Genomic DNA, 17683 nt, shown 5'->3' with positions numbered 1-17683 from the left:
GTGACTTTTCCTCTAGCTCACTGTTTCTTGCTTCCTCGCCCAGGTCGCACCTCCTCTTCTTGGTGTTGGAAGCTAAAGGCTCAGGATCTTCTTCCTTTCGCCACACATTGTCGGGTAGGCTTTGTTGATGCTGGTACTGTCCCGGATACTCAACGAATTGGGTAAAATATCCTCTCTGCACCAGTTCCTCTATTTGTCCTTTTAAAGTATGACACTCGTTAGTATCATGTCCAACCTGCCGGTGGAACCGACAGTACTTAGTTTGGTCCTCGCCCGTAGAAACTGCCATACACTCTGAGGGAAAATGCACCATTCCCATTTCCTCAGCGTGACTTAGAATCACGCTAATCGGGTGAGTAAGCGGTGTTAAGTGCCGCGGTGAGGCGAGACGAGGTCGCTCATCTCTTCCCTTCGTTGAGGGTGGTTGGTTTGGTCGTGGTGCCTGGCTGGGCGGACCAGCTTTATCAGGTCGCCCACTCTTTCGTCCTTCCTCATCATCCTTTTTTCTCCTGTCAGCCTCCTTTGCGTCTGCGTACCGGTTGGCCGTTCTCATGAGTTCCTCATAAGAGCGTGGGTGGTGGGTGTTCAGTTGTTTGTGGAAATCGCCTGACCTCAGTGCTTGGATGAAGGTGAGAATTGCTGCCTTCGAGTCGAAGTCATATACGCTGTTGACTTCTTTTTTCCATTTGCTTAAGAAGTCTCGCAGGCTTTCCCCCTTATCCTGCTTTACCCCGCCGAGATGTGAGAATGGTTTCTTATGTTGTATACTTCCTGAGAAATAGGACAAGAAACTCTTGGATAGCTCTGCAAAAGTTTGAATTGATCCGTCCGGGATTGTGTTAAACCAATCCTGAGCCGTTCCGTCCAAAGTGGACAAGAATGCTCTGCACATGATGGCATCGCTTGCCCCAATCATGACCATGGTTGCCTTGTATCTTGTCATATGGGTACGTGGATCCGAAGTGCCAGTGTAGGCCTTGATGGTGGGTAGTCGAAAGTCTTTTGGAAGAGGAACTTCCATTATGTCAGGAGAGAATGGAGCAGCCATTCTTACTTCAGGTTCTGGTGAGTGTTCTCTTGTTTTTTTTTTTTTTTTTTGNTCTCCCGTTAGGTAGCTAGCGAGATCGGATCTCGTGCCGGCCCTAAGGGATTAGAGCTTAGATTTTTTATTATTATTTTGTTTTTTAACCAAATTGATCAGGGCAGACCATGACCAACTACTGAGTCCTTTTGCTTATGGAGGTGAACGCACAAGTGAAGGAGGCAGATGTACAAGTGGAGGCGATAGACGCATTTGAGGAGACGGATGCACCAGTAGAGGATGCGAGTGCACAAGTGCAGGAGGCGTGCGAGTGCACAAGTGCAGGAGGCGGATGCACAAGTGGAGGAAGCAAAAGCACTTGAGGAGCAGCGTCACTTGATGAGGTGACGCTGCTCGAGGTGGTGACGCTGTTCGAGGTGGTGATGCTGTTCGAGGTGGTGGCACTGCTCGTGGAGGTGACGCCACTTGAGGAGGTGATACCACTTGATGAGGTGACGCTGCGTGAGGTGCAGCGTCACTTGATGAGGTGACACCAGTTTGATGAGGTGAGACGCACCAGCTTGATGAGGTGACACCCGTTTGATGAGGTGACACCATTTTGATGAGGTGACACCCGCTTGATGAGGTGACGCACCAGCTTGATGAGGTGACACCCGCTTGATGAGGTGACACCAGTTTGATGAGGTGACACCCGCTTGATGAGGTGACGCACCAGCTTGATGAGGTGACGCCCGCTTGAGGAGCAGCGCCACTTGATGAGGTGGCCGACTTCAAACCAAGTGTTGGTCGAGGTCGGGCCTCGACCAAGTGTTGGCCGAGGGCTGACCTCGGCCAATTATATTATTATTATTGTTTTGTTTTGTTTTGTTTTTGTTTTTTTGTTTTTTTTTTAATTTTTGACGAGGACTGACCTCGGCCAAACTTAACCGAAAACTTGGCCGAGGACTGATTTTTTTTTTTTTGAGCGCAAGATTGGCCGAGGACTGACCTCGGCCAAGTCGGAGTGTTTTTTGACGGGCCATCAGCGAATTACATGTTTTTTGCGTTGCCGGACTTTTCCTCTAGCTCACTGTTTCTTGCTTCCTCGCCCAGGTCGCACCTCCTCTTCTTGGTGTTGGAAGCTAAAGGCTCAGGATCTTCTTCCTTTCGCCACACATGTGACTTCGGCCAGGGCCGAAGTCACGCTTCGGCGTGACCTCGGCGTCTCACGCCCGTGACCTCGGCACTGGCCGAAGTCACATCGCCGCGTGACTTCGGCCCAGCGCCGAGGTCATGTGACCTCGGCCCCGTGCCGAAGTCACAGTTGTGTGACCCGGCACGGTACCGAGGTGAGGATGCGTAAAATAAAAAATAAAAAATTTGAACATACCAAAATTTCAGCACAAGTGACAGGCTGATACTCCCTAACTACCTCCGCCATTCTCGCTAGCTAGGGAGTGGGGGGCTGGTGACAGGGTAATTGGGTACCCGACCCGGAACCGTTGACCAAGACAGTTGCCGTTCAAACTACCCAAGACACCTCACTCCTCAGCATCAATGCGCAACGATCTAACTCCTCAGCATTGATGGCCAACGTTCAGCTCATCAGCATTGATGACCGACGTTCAGCTCCTCAGCATTCAACACCTCAGGTACTGATGTCCAACGTTCAACTCCTCATCAATGCTCCGTTACTGAGCTGAAGGGAATAAAAAGACTCACAACCACATAGTGAAGGAGGGGGACACTTCTTACGACACTTGAACTTAGACAAAACAACACTCAACTTATTTGTACACTGAGCACTGCACTCTATTGTACTCAAATACTCAAATACATACCGGTAACACATTATTACCGTCAGTACCTGTTCATAGCTACTTTCTCAATCTACTGAGGCTCGAACTCACTCCCATCATCCATGTGGGAGTGTAAACTGGAACACCAGGTGCCACTAGACCATAAGAAATGGATGCATTTTGCTCACCACTCCAACAATTACAAATCCTATAGTGTTAAGTATCTTATTGAGGAAGTAAGGAAATTAAAGAAAATGAACAAATATCAGTAAAGGGAACATAAATATTTTGTTGAAATGAATGTGATATGTTTCACTCAAAATGGAACAAAGAAATGTCTATTAGTAATTCCTAAAAAAGGGCACATACAATAGGCAAGTGGTTGACAGAATCAAGAGATAAAAGATAAAAAAGGGAGAATATAAGTGAGGTAGATAGGCATGATCAGGATCCATATTCTCAAAAACTGGAAAGCTCTATCTTCTTGTCATTTGTCAGTCTTAACCATGAAAGTTCATTATTCCAAAGAATATACTCCTTGAAAATTCGTAAAAATATATTAATGGAACTGATAAAATTGCAATGAAGGTTTGGTGCAGGATTCATGGAGTTAACCTGTGAATTTTGTTTAGCTAAAGAAGTTTGAAGGATAGGGAACAGTTTAGAAATGATTTATAGAAAAATATAAGTCTAGGCTATGAAGAAAATGATCTACAAATGATTTGTGAGACCTGATCTATAGTCATATATCAATACTAGTGAGATTTAATCCATAGATACATTGTGCAGGACCTATACTTGCTCTGCTACTTGTGCCTATCTTCACAAGTGTTCTGCCTCCGCCCAACAATTCCCCCTCCCAGCACCTGCCTGTCTTAACTGCACAATTTTACCTCTAATACCACTTGTTAGGATTAAACACTTACTACTACGCCAAAGACACTACTTTATTTCCTTATATACCGTCACCACATTTCTAGAAACATGATGCTGGACTTGTCCCTTCACCGGCCTCTAGCTAACCATAAGATTCAATGCAATTGTGTTAAGAATCCCACATTGATAAAATAAAGAGAGCAAATATGGGTTTATAAGGCTATAGGTTAGACTAGCTAATTGGTTGGATTTAATCTTTTAGTGTGGTTTTGCATGTATCGAGGATATGAAGCTTCATCTTAAAGACATATTACTAATACTGGTACATAGATTTTTAAAATGAACAACTTGATGGCAAGAAAAAAAAAACTGACATTTCCTGAAGAAAATAGATGTGTAATGTGAAAAAAGATTAGATACTAAGTGACTATAACAAACAGTTTGCTTGAAGGATACGATAAAGATTATAGTAAAGGCAAAAAGACCAACTCCATTTATTTATATATATATGATAATATATTCCTTTTGCTCCTACTGCACCAATTTGTAAAAGACATGCACAGAGACTGCATTTATTTTCCTGCTTACCTGTTTGTACTTTCCATGAAACAAACAAAACCAGCTCTTAAATAACTGGATGGTTTGGACAAAACCCTTTCAATTCGATCAATGCATGAGTTTAAGTAGTTGTAATAGTGTGAAGTTCTGTTCAAGTGCTTGTTGTATAGGCTCAACATTTTCTATATGCTCCCCCTTTTCTGAATAAAAACTCAGTGATAGTGATGCTGCAAAATTTGAAATGGGATTTTATTCGTTTTCTTTTCTCAAAGAATTGGATGGGTTCTGTACTCTAGCTAATAATATGTATTCAAGTTAATGGTACCTCGACTATTAGGATTCCACTATTTTGATCTTCGACTTCAAAACTTGTTCAATTTTATTCCCAACCATGCAATTGTTAATTAAAATGATTCTAATAAGGGACTATTTTGGTTTGGACAAAAGACTATTTTATGTAAAAATTGCATAGTTGGAAATCAAATTGAACAAGTTTGAAAGTCGATGATCAAAGTGGTAAAATCTTAATAGTCTACAGACCAACTAAGGTATTAACTCATATGTAGTCTGACTAGACAGCTAGCACAGTTTAACTGAAGTACCATAGGTCTCAATGTCTCATTTGAAGTTTATTTGTCTTCAATATAATGGCATTTATGCTTGGTATGTAGCTGATCCTGTGCTTTCTGTCAATACCTCAAGCTAGTAATTGCTTCTGCAACTTCTTGCTTATAATGCTACAACCTACGGAAAGGATACAGGGTGTTCGGTAAATGGCTGATCAGCTATTTTGACGTTTTGACCAATCCAATCAACGGAAAAAAGTGTTTGATTAAATAGTATTTTCGAACAGTGTTTTGCCCCGAAATGCTGCTTTGAGCAGCGTTTAGGAATGACGTTCTGGCGAATAAAATTTCCTCGAAACGTCCCTAAATTGCCTTGCAACGGGTCTGGTGAGACCCGCTGTCTTCAAATCCAATTTTTTAATTCATTCACGACATATTTTTGATAAGTAGAATGTGACTGATGTACTCTTTAACTCTTATCCACTTTCTTCTTTTATAATAGTTTTTAAAACTATATTATTATTATTATATTTTAAAAATGAATAATTTGCTTTTAAAATTTAAAAGAGAGAAAATGAAGGGCAGCAAACACCCTACTACTATTAACACAATGCATTTATATTCAATCAGCTATCAACTATATGCTAACAGCTATTTACAGAACGCTCCATAATTATAAAGATTGGTGGTGATTGTACAAATGAACAGATGAGGATGGTTGCCAAACAGATGACTCGTTGATGTTTGAGATTTCTTTCTCAACCTCAACCAGATATATGTATAAAGGTGAGTGTAGTTATATTTCCTTGTCAAAATATCTGTATTTCATGAGCCATATATGTCTGCCACAAAATCCAATTATTTGTACCTTCCTTCAGTTGCAAAAAGTTAGTTGTATAAACTGAAACATTGTCACATATATGTTAGGTAGGGGAGATTTTTTGAGGTCATCAAATGCACACATAAGAATTGAATTTAGTACCAGATTTCACTTTTAGATTTATCCAAACATATTTAGTTTTTTTTTTTTTTGAAAAGACAACCATATTTGGTTAAAGTTTTCATATTTAGATTATTCCATTGGAGAAGGAGACCAACTGGTCACATTCTCTGACGAAGTAGGCAACCGGCGACCATTGTTAGCTGTCAAAGCGTCGTCGTCAGTACTCAGTAGTCGAAATTTTGTCGAAACCCAGTGACCGCCTATTACAGGTCATTTACTGGTTTTTAATTAGACTTCAATGCACGAAAATAACATGTTGATGAGTTTAATTGCAATTTTAAAAAGTTTAAGAATTTAATTGACTTTTTATATAAAATTTAGAGACCTATTTGACTATTTTTTCCTTTAATCTAGGATGAAATGAACTTTACCAAACTATCATTTATAATTAGAAATTTTAAATTCAATTCTTTTATCAATCCATAAAGAAAAAGAAAAGACAATTAGGTATCCTCATTATTACCTTAATATAATTCCTAGTCAGCCATGTTAAGGTAACACTCCATTACTTGGGGCTTTTGGTTGTTTTTAAAACTTATCTTCTGACTTGACTTGATGAAAATTTATCACCTTTAATCTGTTTTTAATTAATTATTTATTTATTGATTTCTAGTTCATGGTCTCCGTAGTCCCCACTTGGAAAAAGTATCAAAAAGATTAATATAGTGGGAAAAATTGGAAGTCTACAACTCTATATATGCCTCTTTTTTTCTTGTAAAGTTGCCACTTTAAAATTGGTCAAATAATTCTAAAGGGCTCTTTACACCCACACTTTTTTTTTCTATAAAAAATGATCCCTCACTTTTTATGGAATTTCAATTTCACCACTATTATATTATTACATAAATGGGCAAACATTATGGTAAGCTGAAACTTGGGATTGATGCTTGCATTCCTTGATTGAACATGCTTAATCATTCCTGGCCACTACTACTAATCATGAATGAAACTCCCTTACCTAATACGTCTTAACATGAAAAGAAAAATAGGACAATTTTGAAATTATGGGGTGTATTTTATAACCTTTAAAGTTTAGAAGTATTCAATTTTTATCATAGATTTATAGATGTCGTTCTACTTAAATTTTTTTTTTCCAGAATATCCCTTGCTGCTCATAATATTATTATGGCATAATTGTTTTTGTCATCTATTAACAAATTTGTTTAAATGATGTTAAATATGACGGTATTTTTTTTCAAAAAAAAAATATGACGGTATTTTGGACTTTTATATTTATATTTAAAAAAATTCAAAATTCATAGCTGGAGTTCCCTATCTTTTTCAATTGCAACCACAGTAGAGCCTCCACAACCTTAGTCTCTGTAGCAGTGGAATGACACATATAAATCTACGACAAAAAAAAATAAAAAATTAACACTTAGAACTGAACAAATTGAAATGCTCACTACTTAATGCCATTTAAATAGTTTTGTTGATGAAGGACAAAAAATGATAATGTCACAATAATACTAAGCTAGAACTAACCAAGAATTTTCTGGAAAAAAAGAAAAAGGAAAAGAAAAACTAGAAGTGAAATATCACCTATAAATACTCTTCCTAATTGTTCTGAATTTACTGGTTTTGCTATATGGAGGTCAAATTAAAATTTTCAATTCATAATTGAGGATTAAATACTAAATTGTTTCGGAACAAAAAAACTATTAATTCATAATTGAGGGGCGCTATTTTACTTGATGATGGGAAAACTTTGAAACCTAAGACTAGGCAAAAAGTATGTAAAGAAACACTTTAACCTGTCATGCATAACATGTGAACTCCATATGGAACACAAATATATTAATTAATTGTACATATAGATGTCACTCACCCAATCAACTCGTGCACTAACTTGCGTAGTGCTGATCGATTAGGGTTGAGAAGCCTATATATATATATATATATATATATATAGGTTTAAATGAGAATCTCTGTTAACATGTGAACTTGTTTACCATTGTGCATCATTGATCTTGTTTAAATATACATCACTGTACCAGATGCAACATTGCACCACTCCTCAGATCTCAACTGTCCAATCTCACATCTCAACAGTGCATAAGAGTTCACAGGTTCACACCCAAGTAGTAATTCTCACCTGCACCAGACCTATATATATTCTAACACGGTTTCAAATTAAAATTGAATTTGATCTGATATATGTGGTGGTCAATTCAGGTGTGTGTGGGTCATGAAATGCATTATGGCTGACCTTTTGCTTAATGAAATTTTTAATCTATATTCAATCTGATTATGTGAAGATTGACCTAAAATGCACTAAGCTTTGACATGCATGAATTATTTGAATTTTTAAAGTGGAGTTGTTGACTTTTGGAGTTGAAGTGATAATGCAAGTGTGACTTATTTATAAATGGATATACAGATATTATACCATGGTTTTGATTTATTGTGATTACTATGGGCTAATGTAATGATAAACCAAATTATTAGTACCCATCATTTAATCTTTGAAGCCAAAATCTTTCATTAAGAGTTAGAATTTTACTAGAATGTTATGTTGTATGGTTCTTCTTTGTACTATGATTAGCTCTGATCCACACTTTGCTTAAAGATATATTATATTTGGTTCTTATAATTTTTTGTAATGAGTGAGTTTATTCATCGATTATAATTGATATATTTATTGTTTTCACTATCTAAAAAAAATACCAAGCATTTTATAACTTAAATATAATAAAATTGGAGTGCACAAATGCACATATATGTTTCAAGTTTTTAGGAAAGAAAGTTCACTTGCCAAAAATTTTGTGATGGAATAATATAAGTTTATGATCTTTAAATGATTATTACATGTTGACGACACTTAAGGCTATTCTTTATTTCAAAAGTGATGTGGAACAAAATATACAAGGAGTTTATATGTAAGTTCATTTTTAGTATTTTTATATTAACCTTTTAAATAACATTTTAATAAATATATTAATAAATTTATTACAAAATAAAATATTTTTTATGAAAAAGTTATTATAATTATTATATTATAATGTAAATATATTAATTATTTTTAGTTGGAATTTAGAAATGGAGGTTTAGGTCGAATGATGTATAAGTTTATATTTTTTTTTAGTATAAACGCACTGGTTTAATAAAATTTGAAAATTCAAAATGTTAATTTTAAAATATCAAAAGTTTTAGTTGAGTTCGTTCGATAAGCTTGAAAATTCGAGGTTTTAAGACTAGGATCAAGAATTTTTAACCCGATAAAAAAATATTAATAAGTCCCGAACAGCTGAACTGATAAGTCCTTCCGTTCGATAAAGCTAGCCCGAAACTAACGAACTGACCTGATTAACATCATAGTAAAAATCAAATCTCTAAAAAGGCGTTATAAAACATGAAACTCCTGCAAGGAGTCAAAACAATTACGACCAAATTGTAGATGTTAGTTATACATAGAAATACAAGATTGAATTGGCAGATTTTTATGAAAAAGGAATGGTCATGACTAGCTTTCCCCCACCTTGAATAATCAGGAGTTTGTATAGTGAAATGCCCCATAGAATAGGAAAGGAAAGAAAACAAAAGCACATGCATATAGGGATAAAAAAATAATTTTGTCACCCAGATATATGCCACTCTAAAAGGGAAAGGGCAAAAAAAAAAAAAAAGGAAAAAAGTTGAAGAATGTGAATGACAAAAGCATATTTGCCATTAAGTGGATGTGGTCCCCAAGGCAAACTAAATATGTGGCTTACATTTGTTTAAACCAACCCAAAATATCTCCATGTTTTGTACTTATCAATTCTCTCTGGCACTGCCTGCACAGTGCACATATTGTTTGGTATTCTCTCTCAAGTGCCCACCACACCCAATTTCAACTTTCAACTGTCCACATCAACAACTCCTTGGAAATTAATCCTTTTCCCCTAATTGTAAGGCAACAAATGTTGTTTGTGATAGCCTGGAGAACTCAGTTGATCACAGGGGTAAAATTTGATAAAAAAGATTAGAGATTGAGTCTCAGCGACATTGTGGGTGTAACCTCTCAAAGTGAAGGAAGCTCCATGATTTTTACATCCTCTCAAGCGTGGGGGGTCTTGGGGTTGGGGATTCAACCTTTTGGAATGAAAGGCGACAAATGTTTTTTGTATTGGATTTTATATATATTTCATCACATTTGTTTGTAATAACATTAATTAATCCATAAATATATCACAAGACATATATGAGAGAAGAGACTAAGCTTACTGGTTCAGTAGGTAATATTTAAAAGAAGAGAACAAGATTTGAAACTTTACAGTGATAGTGTGAGGATTATATCTAAAGTGGATAAATCTTTTGTGCTCAATTTATGAACAATTAATAAATATAAAGAGTTTTATTATTATGTCAAAAGGTAAATTAAGAAAAATAAAAAAAATAACGATTTTCACATATTAAATGATACAAAAATATTTGATATAAATAACTTTTCCTTATTTATATGTTGTACTGTTGTAGAGTTCCCCACTCAATCTTTGGAAACTCTTTCAGATTTCAATGAAATGGAGACACATGTATTTATTAATAGATTCTGTATATCATTAACTTTCTTGCTCTTTGCTTTCATAAGAAACAAACACCATGTTTGTTTCACCGAATAAGTTAAAAATAAATGGAAAAATGGTAAAATAAGCCCTCAAACATTATCCAAAAGTTCAATTAAACACTTCAACATTAAAAAAGCTCAATTAAACCTTCACTGACTTGCATCACAGGGGTAATTTACTAGTATATATATATATATCTAAAAACATAATAAGTCTCAATCAAGGTTATATCCTTGATTTATGTCCCTCTTTTTTATGCTAATAAATGTATACATTTTGCTTTAAATGTTGTACACTTCAATGTTATTAGACAAAAATGTCCCTACTACATTCTTGTATTACAACACTACCCTTACACCGTTATAACACTGTTAATTTTAACTCCATCATTATTACCATACACCTATATCTATCATAGCTTTTTCCTATTCTTTAATTATCATTTTATTAAAATCATTATATAATTAATTTAATGGTTGATCATATTTTAATTAAATTTCTATTAATGGTAAATCATATATGTGTGTATAAAATGCATATATTATTTGTGTATATGTAATTCGAATTATAAATTTTAATTATTTGTATTTATTAATGTTTTAATATTGGGCATGAGTTTTCGCGCATCGCGCGTACAAAATACTAATGTATATATATATATATATATATATATATATATATATATATATTCGAAATCATTAATTTTATTATTTAAATATATAATAAAAAAAAATTTATCCGTGCATCGCACAGGTAATTTACTAGTATATATATATATATATTCAAAAGTGCGGGTACAAAATCTTTATCAAGAAAGTCCTCTAATTCTTCACTGACTTGCTTGAACACTTGAACGTTTAACTGAAGGGCCTCCGAAATGCAGCTTGTTCTTCAATGAAGGCTTGATTTTTTGCTTAGTCTTCGTTGAAAGGTCTCCAGTCTTAAATTGACTTGATCTTCATTCCAATTTAGCTTACTTGAACACTTGAATGTTTGATCCTCGGTCCTCCGGAATGCAGCTTGTTCTTCAATGAAGGCCTGATTTGTTGCTTAATCTTCGTTAAAAGGCCTCCAGTTTTAAATTGACTTGATCTTCATTCCAGTTTAGCTTACTTGAACACTTGAATGTTTGACCCTCAGCCCACTTTTGCAAAGCTTCAGTATGTAGTATGTATTCCTGCAGAGCTTCTCCATGACTTCTGAGGGATCTTCAACAAGTGTGTCTACTCCAGAGAGAAATAGAGTGGAACTTCAAGTGATGCTTGGAATGAAATAAATGCCTCTATTTATAGGGGTGAGAATGTGAGACTCCCAAATTATATCGTGGATCGCGGTCCACAACGGATTGTGGACCGCGCATCAAAACGACGTCGTTTTGATTAATGAAAACAGACAGATGAAACGACCTCCGTTCCGCGCCATTCACTTTCAGTTCATATACACTGTAGCTACATTTCAACACAACTGCAGTTACATTTCGATATAACTACAGTTTCATTCGATACTATAAAAACACAAATGTGAAACTGTTATTCAATATCAGTTCATATACACTGCAGTTACATTTCAACACAACTACAGTTACGTTTCGATATAACTACGGTTTCATTCGATAATATAAAAACACAAATCTGAAACTGTTATTCAGTATCGGTTCATATACACTGCAGTCACATTTCAACACAACTACAGTTACATTTCGATATAACTACAGTTTTTTTCGATAATATAAAAACAAATGTAAGGCAATATCTTTTGAGATGAACTGTAGTATCAGTGACCGCGATCCACGGTATAATGACTGCTTTATCTCAAACTTTTGATATTATCCCAAATTAATAAATAAATATTTGAGATAATATAAAGAGTTATCCAAAATGTATTTAGCCACCATAATGTCTAGGTTCATGATCCTATCACAACTATAATATCTTAAATAATAATATTTAATTTGACTAAATCTTTATCAAATAATTAAATTAATTAGGCAAATAACATAACCCAAATTAATTTAAGTAATTGATATACAAGCTCAAATAATATGCGGTCCAATACAATTAACTAGTTTAATCCTGTCAAAATTTCCATGTCTATAGTAATTATGATAGTGCATTTGGAAACACATGATAGTGCATTTGGAAACACATGATAGTGCATCCACGGATAACTAATAATGCACACGCGTGAGTGCACTAATTATAAATCATGAGTTCACTATCACTTATCGATGGAAGCACTATCAACTATTTCCAAATTCACCACCATAATTATAAAAATATCACCGTATTTTTTCTATAATTTTCAATCCTTGATCATCGTAGATGGACGAATGAGATTAGTCTGCACGCTCTCACAATACTATTAGTTCTCACTTTGTGTGTGTGTGTGTGTCACGCGCGCGCTCCTGTGAGAACTGCTGTTCAGGAGAAAACTAGGAACTAATCAATGTTATACATCTTGAAAGATCTAATGGATCATAAGCAATTATAGAAAAAAAATATGGTAATATTTTTGTAAATAACTCAAACTTTAAAGTGTAAGTAACAACACTATAAAGTGCAAATAAGTAAAACCGCACAGCGCCTCTGCGGATAAATCTAGAACACTAAATCCAAAACTAAACCATAAAATTTAATCTCTTAAATAGTAAAAAGTGACCCTTAAACCAAATAGAAAAAATTAAAAAGCACTCTATGATGTTACTAAGTGCACTCCATAGTGTTATTTTTTTTGGGTAAATCCACCGGGTCTTTCTTCCGACGTTTAAGAGTGAGCTGGCCAAGAGGGAATCGTCACTTGTTGGAATCGAACCGAGGTTCTCCCGAAATTCTTCCCCACAAAGAGAGCTCACTTGCCACTTGAACTACCCCATTGGGTTACTCCATAGTGTTATTACGTGCACTTAAAGTTCAAATTATTTACGAAAGTGTCACCGCATTTTTATCTCTTTCCTTGCTTTAAAGCTGTTAGATCTTTTCGGCCAGATGGACGGATCTGATTGGTTCCTAGTTCTCTCTTGCGCGATGCTTTCTATGATGCTACTAAGTGCACTCCATAGTGTTATTACTTGCACTTAAAGTTCAAGTTATTTATGAAAATGTCACTGTGTTTTTATTCCTTAAACTAATCAAATATTATAACACAATTTCTGAAATCTATTCATTCCACAAATTAAACAATGAAATATATAACTCCTACTCTATTTCTTGTCTATTCTATTCTTATAGAATAACATTCATATTTTATCAAAGTTTATTCGGTGAATAAAAAATGTTGTAAGATGAATAGTAATAGTGATTATTTGATTTTTTATATATATAAAATCCTTATATATGATTGGATAATTAGAAAAGAAAATGAGAAAAAGAAAATTTATAAGTTGCTTATCTGTTGTGGTCCCCTAGGGCCAGGAGAGGAAAAGGAAAGGGGGGAAATGAACTTTCATATATCATCTTTCCACCTTCTTTTTGCAAGTTGTGTCATTGCCTGTACTTGAAAAGGAAAGCATGCTTGCCTTTTTCTAGATTTCTAAAAAGCTCCTCTATGCATAAAATGGGGCATTACAGAATTTCAAAGCCTGGTGGCACTGGCATGTATTGACCACAATACAACACCACTTCAACCCAAGTTTAGTCAAAAAGAGAAATCATATGATTTCAACACTCTAAGTTTTAACCTTTTAATGATTATATAATTTCCCAATCTAAATTGCACTGTGCTACTAGAATATTTTCTAACTAGGACAATGTTTGAAACTCTTTTGCTGGGATTTGGTCATCTATTCTTAAGCCAATCTGCTAATATACTTGGAAGTAGCCATCAAGAAGAGGATCAATACAAATCTAGAGAATGCAGAATCTCCAAGAGAGTTCACTTTTATTCAAACCACTAAGAAAATACCCACAAAACAAAAAAGCCACTTTGAGAATAGTTACAACATATATAAGGTCTAGTCTAATATCTCACTCCTTCCCATTCTACTGTCAGCTGTATGAAGTTATATACATGAAAACACACCCATCTAGTACAACAAAAAAAGGCACCATTGTTCTAGGATAACATTAGGTTTAACATTAGCTTTCCCAAGTCACTTTCCAGTTTAACTAGAGGCTGTGGCTTTCAGGGAATTTAGCGTCTCGTCTCTGCACATTTTATATCCCACTGTTGGCGCTTTCCTGGAACAAAGATGCACTTTTAAGGAGGTAAAAGTTGTAAAAAAAAAAGTAGCCAAGTTCTGAATTGGACAGTCTTCCAAGTCCCACTTTAGGCGCTTTCCTGGAAGCTGAGAGATCTAGATAGTGCTGCAGGATTAGCCTGCAATGCTGAAGGAGGAGTTGCTGTGTGACTCTTTTCATCACTTTTTGGTTGCAAGGCCTTGAAAAGCCCACCCCTGCTAATGGAATCATATTTTATCCCAAGTGTTGACCATATTGAACTCTTTGCAGCTTCATCAGGATCATCAATCCTCAAAGTTTTTGGAACCAAAACTGAATTTCCAGAGCTCTTTTGTTCAGATGATTCTTTAGCCTCAGGATTGTTGGGACTAAGCAACTCCCCTTCCCTAGAATGCTTCCCTAGGGGAGAATTAGGAGAGGAACTTGATGCCTTTTGGTTTGCAGTTGGAGATGGTGGAGCCAACCAAGGAAGACTCCATGGACCAGGAACTACGCAATTCCAATAAGGTGCAGGGCAGAACGGCATAGGAAATCCAGGGGGGCAAATGGCTGGCAGAGGAACTGCCGCATTCCATGGGAAAGGCCAGGGGACTCCAGGAAGGCAAGGAACCGGGGTAGGAAAGCCATTTATATTTGGCATAACTGCCTCTTGGGGGAGATTTTTACCTCCTGCCACAGAACTTGTAGTAGTGACTGAGGACACACTAGAGCAATCATCCCCATTTTCTCCAACTTTATTAGGAGAATTCCCCTGTTCATGCTTGTAGAAACCGTTCCGCATCCCATTTGGCACCTTTTTATCAGCAAGATTCAAAAGAGATGCCATAGACTCACAAAGTGGTGATTCAGGACCAAAGGACAGGACAGTGCCATTGGGTTTATATGTTGGATGGTGAAATCCATTTGGAGCATCAATCCGTGCTGCTTGGAGGGCTTCAGTGATGGTAATATGACGGCAATGAGACGCAGAATTTTTGTTTTTGCGACGACCAGCCCCCACCGGCACATTCCTCATGGTACCCCCGGCAGTCCAGTACCTCTGGCAACTCTTGCAGAAGTGACGCGGTTGGTTGACATTGTAATTGTTGTAGTAACAGAACTTTGTATCCATACTATTGCAACGAGGGCAAGGGAGAATCTTATCAGGTTTCTTCAGAGTTTTCTGCTGTGAATTGTTTGTTTCAGTTTGATCATTTTCAGTCTTGGAAGTTTTTGGCGAAGGAGAGTCTTCATCAGCAGGGGGAGTTTTGACATTGTTGTCTGATTCTGACTCATTCTTAGTACTCTCTAACTCATCCATGTCCTGATCTTGATCTTTCTCTTCAGAAAACTCTTCTGATAAAAGTTCCTAAGAAAATGAACACAAACATTCTATGAGTTGCCTCTCAAATTGCTATAAATAACGCCCTAAAACAGAACACAAACTACCAAGAAGTGGCACTACTAAAATGGCAAAGACAACAATGCAGAGAAGCTGATTCTATCTACCTATATCTGGTAAAGCTACAAGATATACCAAAAGACTAAAAAACACCAAAAATCACAAAGAAAAACACCACTTAACTTATAGTGATAAACTGATAGGTACATAGGAAATAAGCATTAACATATATAGTAAACACACTCAACTAAGCATAAACATGAGATGTGAATAGCAAGTGATGCCATCAATTCAGGAACTAGCACAGACATATACTCTTGGAGCCATGGTGGAAGTGGAAACTTCCAGAAGCAAACAACCAAGCAAGCGCACTTTCAACTTTCAAGTTAGCAGAATCCATACACTCTCTGTCAGAGAGAAAGGCCGTACTGATAACTTAAAAAACTTTTTCCAGCTTTCTGGCTGATAGCCTTAAGATTGATGTTGCTATTAGATCAACTATTTGAAGATTATAGATTAATTGAAGTCTTAAAATGATTTTAAAACACTGAAAAATCAGCAATTACAAATTAGCTACAGATAATTCAATAATTCTGAAACTAATTAAGCAAAAAAGAAAAAAAGATTTTTATTATACAATTCAATCTGCCAATTAAACAGAAAGACCCCAAAATTATGAAATCAGAACCACTCTGAAAAGTTTGAAATCCCATTAACTTAACAGAAAGGAAAACCCGTATTCTATCAGTAGAGATTAAACTAAACTATTGAAATTTTACTTATGCGTATCATTTTCGGAATTAGATTATTGAATTTCATGTCCTCATCCAATTTCCGGAATTATATTATCGAATACGGAGTATTACCTTATCATCATCCTCTGGCTTTTGTGTATCAATTTCGTCAACATCAGCTCCTCCCTTCCCAGCGCTACCGTTGAGTTTGCTGTCATCCGAGCAGCGATCGCGCTCGGAGCCACAGTCGTTTTCACATGACTCAGCGTATTCGCCGGCGCCGTCGAAGAGCACCACCCTGCCGTTCTCCGGCAAGGCAATCTTCTTGCCGAACAGCTTGATCTCCGAGTCCTTCACTTCTCTCATTTTTTCTTTCTCGGTACACAAAAAATGAATTAGTGGTTTAGCAACGCTCCGCCGTGGGCGGCGGCGAGTGGGGTTTGGGAAACGTAAAAAAGAAAGGAAGAAAATAGCTAAGGGGGCGTTTGGGGAGAGTGATTGTATTTGTTAAAATTTAAAAAGGCCTCGTTGGCTATGCTAAGGACTGTGATTTTGATCGGGGCGTTTAATTAAAAGAGGGAGAGGGAGAATGTGGGTGCCACGTCACCGCCCCATTCATTTTCTCAGCCACAAGTTTTCTTGTGGCCCTTATACTTAATACATAAAATCTTTTCCCTTCTCTACATTCTTCACCATTTTTTATTATTAAACTCAATATCTTACCATTATATTTCTAAAATTGAAATAATTACCATTTTGCTTTCTTTTTAATATTATTGACTCTATTACAAAATAATATATATCTGTTACAATTTAAAGTCCAGATTTAATCATGTGACATCCCCAAGGAAAGAGATAAAGATGTCATTTGAGCACAAGGCAACGTAACGTGTCATGAGCACTATGCTAGTATCTCAGCCAATATTTTTTTTTTTTTTTGAGTATCTCAGCCAATATAAATTAGCACAACTGTTACTAAGCAAAAACGATTAAGATTAGGAACAATTCTAATTAAGTTGGTCA

At 36.1% G+C, this 17683-nt stretch overlaps 1 protein-coding gene across 1 annotated transcript; it reads right to left on the bottom strand.

Annotated features, from left to right (window-relative positions):
* Window positions 1-14213: 14213 nt before the first annotated feature.
* Window positions 14214-17208, bottom strand: LOC116010393 (cyclic dof factor 1-like). The gene is made up of 2 exons (XM_031249781.1): window positions 16793-17208; window positions 14214-15893 (listed from the first exon to the last, which is right to left on the bottom strand). The coding sequence occupies exons 1-2, from the start codon at window positions 17024-17026 to the stop codon at window positions 14634-14636; spliced, it is 1494 nt and encodes a 497-aa protein (XP_031105641.1). The 5' UTR covers window positions 17027-17208; the 3' UTR covers window positions 14214-14633.
* Window positions 17209-17683: the final 475 nt, after the last annotated feature.

The sequence above is a fragment of the Ipomoea triloba genome, chromosome 2, assembly GCF_003576645.1.
Source record: "Ipomoea triloba cultivar NCNSP0323 chromosome 2, ASM357664v1".
NCBI lineage: Eukaryota > Viridiplantae > Streptophyta > Magnoliopsida > Solanales > Convolvulaceae > Ipomoea > Ipomoea triloba.
Note: the sequence above shows the minus strand (reverse complement) of the source record. Positions and strands in the feature narration are given on the sequence as shown.